The following is a 6,000-nucleotide window of genomic DNA, read 5'->3' as shown; positions in this document are numbered from 1 at the left end:
ACAAAGCCCCGCTTGTCCTCAGTGTACAGAGCCCCGCTTGTCCTCAGTGTACAGAGCCCCGCTTGTCCTCAGTGTACAGAGCCCCGCTTGTCCTCAGTGTACAGAGCCCCGCTTGTCCTCAGTGTACAGAGCCCTGTTTGTCCTCAGTGTACAGAGCCCCGCTTGTCCTCAGTGTACAGAGCCCTGCTTGTCCTCAGTGTACAGAGCCCTGCTTTTCCACCCACACTTCCTGTATTTGGACTCATCACAGAGACACACAGACAATAGCTATAGGGACAAAAATACACTGCTCAAAAAAATAAAGGGAACACTTAAAGGGGTACTCCGGTGCTTACACATCTTATCCCCTATCCAAAGGATAGGGGATAAGATGCCTGATCGTGGGAGTCCCGCAGCTGGGGACCCCCGGGATCATGCATGCGGCACCCCGTTTGTAATCAGTCCCCGGAGCGTTCGTAGGCTTGCATTGAGGGGTGGAGCGTGACGTCACATGGGGGCGGAGGCGTGACGTCACACGCCGCCGGCCCTGCGGACACCCGTAATCAGACCCGGAGCGAACACGCTCCGGGGACTGATTACAAACGGGGTGCCGCGTGCATGATCCCGGGGGTCCCCAGCTGCGGGACTCTCGCGATCAGGCATCTTATCCCCTATCCTTTGGACCGGGGATAAGATGTGTAAGCACCGGAGTACCCCTTTAAACAACACAATGTAACTCCAAGTCAATGACACTTTTGTGAAATCACACTGTCCACTCAGGAAGAACACTGATTGACAATCAATTTCACATGCTGTTGTGCAAATGGAACAGACAACAGGTGGAAATTATAGGCAATTAGCAAGACACCCCTAATAAAGGAGTGGTTCTGCAGATGGTAACCACAGACCACTTCTCAGTTCCTCTGCTTCCTGGCTGATGTATTGGTCACTTTTGAATGCTGGCAGTGCTTTCACTCTAGTGGTAGCATGAGATGGAGTCTACAACCCACACAAGTGTCTCAGGTAGTGCAGCTCATCCAGGATGGCACATCAATGCGAGCTGTGGCAAGAAGGTTTGCTGTGTCTGTCAGCGTAGTGTCCAGAGCTTGGAGGCGATACCAGGAGACAGGCCAGTACATCAGGAGACGTGGAGGAGGCCGTAGGAGGCAACAACCCAGCAGCAGGACCTCTACCTCTGCCTTTGTGCAAGGAGGAGCAGGAGGAGCACTGCCAGAGCCCTGCAAAATGACCTCCAGCAGGTCACAAATGTGCATGTGTTTGAAACAGTCAGAAACAGACTCCATGAGGGTGGTATGAGGGCCCGACGTCCACAGGTGGGGGTTGTGCTTACAGCCCAACACCGTGCAGGATGTTTGGCATTTGCCAGAGAACAGCAAGATTGGCAAATTCGCCACTGGCGCCCCTGTGCTCTTCACAGATGAAAGCAAGTTCACACTGAGCACATGTGACAGACGTGACAGAGTCTGGAGACGCCATGGAGAACGATCTGCAGCCTGCAACATCCTCCAGCATGACCGGTTTGGCGGTGGGTCAGTAATGGTGTGAGGTGGCATTTCTTTGGGGGGGCTGCACAGCCCTCCATGTGCTTGCCAGAGGTAGCCTGACTGCCATTAGGCACCGAGATGAGATCCTCAGACCCCTTATGAGACCATATGCTGGTGCGGTTGGCCCTGGGTTCCTCCTAATACAAGACAATGCTAGACCTCATGTGGCTGGAGTGTGTCAGCAGTTCCTACAAGAGGAAGGCATTGATGCTATGGACTGGCCGCCCGTTCCCCTGAATCCGATTGAGCACATCTGGGACGTCTCGCTCCATCCACCACAGACTGTCCAGTAGTTGGCGGATGCTTTAGTCCAGGTCTGGGAGGACATCTCTCAGGAGACCATCCTCCTCCTCATCAGGAGCATGACCCGGCGTGGTAGGGAGGTCATACGGGCACGTGGAGGCCACGCACACTACTGAGCCTCATTGGGACTTGTTTTAAGGACATTACATAAAGTTGGATCGGCCTGTAGTGGGGTTTTCACTGTGATTTTGAGTGTGACTCCATATCCAGACCTCCATGTAGTGTTGCTCGCGAATATTCGCAATTCGAATATTATTCGCGAATATCGCATATTCGCGAATTCGCGATTTTCGCGAATATAGCGCTACATATTCGTAATTACGAATATTCGTTTTTTGTTTTTTTTTTCTTCACAGTACACATCACAGTGATCATCCCTCTCTGCTTCCAGCTTGTGTGGTGTAAAGAAGGCTGTAATACTACTGTGTGAGACTGGCGTGCGAGAATTCGCATATGCGAAAATTAGCATATGCACATTTTCGCATATGCGAATTTACGCGCGTGTTAATTTTGTATATGCCAATATTCACTTATGCAAATTTTCGCATACGCGAATGTTCGCATATGCGAAAATAAAACGAGAATATAACGAATATGCGAATATTCGCGAATATATGACGAATATTCGTCCATATATTCGCGAATTCGAATATGGCCTATGCCTCTCAACACTATCCATGGGTTGATAAATTTGATTTCCATTGATAATTTTTGGTGATTTTGTTGTCAGCGCATTCAACTATGTAAAGACGGAAGTATTTCATACGATTAGTTAATTCATTCAGATCTAGGATGTGTTATCGCAGTGCTCACTTTATTTTATTGAGCAGTGTATATACACTTTTAACCAATGTATATTACAAATATAATATATATTACAATGGTATTATCTACATTATATAAAAAGTTTTTGTTAATGGCAGGTACAATTTCAATGCCCAATCCCAGCAGACCATTAGTTCAACAAGGAAGGACAGATACATGGATAAATAGCCGACTTTAAGAATAGTTTTTTTTTTTTTCAGGCCAGAGTTATTTTCGGCTTCCAGGGCTTCTTAGAACACTTTCACAAGTCTCAGAAGTAATTCTATTTAGCCTAATAATACAGAAATGCTCATACAAGAATCCCCATTCAGTTTATTAGATTTCACCAGAATAATTACTTGGAAAAAAGAAAGATGTGATATGAACCCTGTTTATGACACGTTTTTCTGCTACAATGTAACGGCCAATGTGTAAAATTCAAATAATAATAAAAAAAAAACTAAAAAATAAAATTCCTATATTTACAAAAACCTGTCATTTTCTTTGTGAATTATTTAAAGCCTGTCCCCATATTTTTCAAGAATTTCATGTCACGATTATAAAATAAAAATCATTATTTTTTTCCCTAATGTACAAAAGAGACAGAGATGAGTTGTTTAATGACAGAATTTTTTTTCTTCTTTTTTTTTTTTATATATAACAAAAATTCATGCCTCCAAAGTTCCAGAACAAAGTCTGATATGATCCAAATCCAGATTTGGAATTATTCCAGAGTTTTCAGGCAAATGAATGAGTTTTTTAAATTTTTTAAAATTTTATTTTATTCAAAAATGGCACGAGTAGAAGAATTCTTGTCTGCATAGCCGAACAGCAGCAAGGTAAAGTGCGGAGGAAAAATACCTCCCAACTCCTTTTTTGTTTTTTTTTTTACTAGAAAGTTCTTTTTGTTACTAATAACAATCGTTTTTAGTGTCCGATACTCCGTACAGTGCTTAGAATCTGGTCTAGAACGGTGCAATCCCCCGAATATCCTCTCGCCAGTCCAAGAGGTCATATCGTAAAAACAATACTCATTTCCTTATAGTACCCAGTCTTCGGAAAGTGTGACCCCCTCCCCTAACCCTCGCCCCTCCAAAACAAAAACAAAAAAAAATTAAAATAAGAAAAACATTTGTTTTTCTGGCAACTTCTTGTGAAATAAAGAAAACTTACTTCCAAGTGATAACGTCCGGATAATTTCAAAAAGTCTCTAGTAAAATATTGACCAAAAAACAAACAAATAAAGATTGTGTAAACGTCAGTCTCTGTAACTTTTGCTACATTACAATTGTTTATAAAAAATAAAAGAAAAAGAAAAAAGAAAGAAAGAAAAATAAACAAAAAGTTGTGGAAAAAGTAGTAAAATACTAAAGACTTTGTCTTTCCGAAAAAAAACAAAAAAACAAAAACTCAGCTTAATGATCGAGTCTAGAATCAACGTTCCTCGCGAAGCTTTTCGGGTTAATGGTGTTAGAGCCGGAGTGTCTCCCGTTCCCCCTCGTGCTCCGTCCACCAGGGTTTTGTTTCTTCCTTTCAGGACGCAGGTAGAAACCCATTGTTATGGTCAATTGAAGAATGCCGCCATTGAGTTGCTGAAGCCAGCTGTATGTCCGGTCAAGTCTTGGAGCGCCACAAGCTCGGTAACGCTATTTCTTAGGTCTTGTGATCTGAGCGTAGATAGGATCTTCTGATCTGACCTGCGGATGGGAAATAAAAACAGCGGCTTGACTCCCAACATCATTCATGCCCCTACACTGGACCACCAGGGATTTATTTTTTAACCCACTAGACTCTTTTGCTTACTAGATCCAGGGATTATAATTATTAAAAGGGTTTTACCGGCCAAAGACATCTTATTTTGGATAGGGGTTAAGATGTCTGACTGCGGGGGGCCCGCTGTTGGGACCCACCACAATCTCCATGCAACACCCGCATTCTATGCGGGGCTGCTGCTCCAGTCTCGGAAACCTCTATGTTTCCAGGATTGGAGACATGACGTCACGCCACCTCTTGATTTCACGCCATGCCCCCTCGTGATGTCACACCATGCCCCCTCCATTCATGTCTATGGGAGGGGGCGTGACGGCCGTCACGCCCCCTCCCATTGACATGAATGGAGGGGGCGTGGCATCTCCAGTCCTCGAGACACAGAGGTCTCCAAAAATGGAGCTGCACAGAGATCGCTGGGGTCCAAGTGGCGGGCCCCCCTGTAATCAGACATCCTATAGGGGATAAGATGTCTTTGGCCGGGATACCCCTTTAAATCATAATAATACAGATTTTATTAGTGAGGTCTATTAAAGAAAAATAATGGACTTCCAGCTCCAACTATGTTTGTAAAATCTCCTGCTTTATTAAATTTCATAATAATAATTAAAAAAAAAAGGCTGCAAAGGCTGACGTGTTTCGGACACACTGTCCTTAGTCATGGCTATTCGGACATCACCAGACATGCTTTATACTATATTATCTCTATGGAAATACTATGGCTATTGCATAATACCAGGATTTCCCTTGCATGTATGGCTCTCTGCCCATGAGGGAATGGGAGAACACCGGCAATTTTCCCAGGCAACCACAATGGTCAAAGTAATTCCACGTAGCGCCTTTTTGTGAACTCTCATGGGGACAATAGAGTTCAAATCATGTCAGCTGATAAGTTCCCATACAGCCGTGACTAAGGACAGTGTTTCTGAAATGCGTCAGTCTTTGCAGTGATGCAGTTTAATTATAAAATTCAATAAATTAAAGATATATTCAGGTTAGAGGGGTCGATTCATCTCTTAGTTTCCCTTTAAAGGGGTACTCCGATGGAATTTTTTTTTTCAATCAACTGGTGCCAGAAAGTTAAACAGATATGTAAATTACTTCTATTTAAAAATCTTAATCCTTCCAGTACTTATCAGCTGCTGTATGCGCCACAGGAAGTTATTTTCTTTTTGAATTTCCTTTCTGTCTGACCTCAGTGCTCTCTGCTGCCACCTCTGTCCATGTCAGGAACTGTCCAGAGCAGGAGAGACTTGCTATGGGGATTTGCTCCTGCTCTGGACAGTTCCTGACATGGACAGAGGTGGCAGCAGAAAGGAATTCAAAGGAATTCAAAAAGAACAGAATTTCCTCTGTAGTATACATTAGCTGATAAGTACTGGAAGGTTTAAGATTTTTAAATAGAAATAATTTACAAATCTCTTTAACTTTCTGGCACCAGTTGATTTAAAAATAAATGTTTTCCACCAGAGTACCCCTTTAACTAAACAGCTAGACTCCAGAACCATACAGTATATTTACATACAAGACACCAGGGTAACACCTAATGACTCTCTCAGTAATAAGGATATTATTGGTAGAG

The 6,000-nt window shown here is 43.4% G+C and overlaps 1 protein-coding gene across 7 annotated transcripts in view; it reads right to left on the bottom strand.

The window, feature by feature from the left end:
• Positions 1-2,686: 2,686 nt before the first annotated feature.
• The window catches only part of DAB1 (DAB adaptor protein 1), a 705,741-nt gene continuing 702,427 nt past the window's right edge, over positions 2,687-6,000 (bottom strand). For 3 of the 7 annotated variants that reach the window (XM_056532964.1, XM_056532963.1, XM_056532965.1), the window contains one exon: positions 2,688-4,348. Coding sequence is in view for 1 of the 7 variants with exons in the window: in XM_056532962.1 (XP_056388937.1) it covers positions 4,298-4,348 (51 nt within the window). In the remaining 6 variants the exon portion in view is untranslated. Of the gene's footprint in view, positions 4,349-6,000 lie in introns of all 7 variants that reach the window. The other 4 variants (XM_056532961.1, XM_056532959.1, XM_056532960.1 and 1 more) reach the window with 2 other exon arrangements.

This window comes from Hyla sarda, chromosome 7 (genome assembly GCF_029499605.1).
Source record: "Hyla sarda isolate aHylSar1 chromosome 7, aHylSar1.hap1, whole genome shotgun sequence".
In the NCBI taxonomy this organism is placed as follows: domain Eukaryota; kingdom Metazoa; phylum Chordata; class Amphibia; order Anura; family Hylidae; genus Hyla; species Hyla sarda.
The sequence above is the reverse complement of the archived record's forward strand: the minus strand, read 5'-3'. Positions and strand labels throughout refer to the sequence as shown.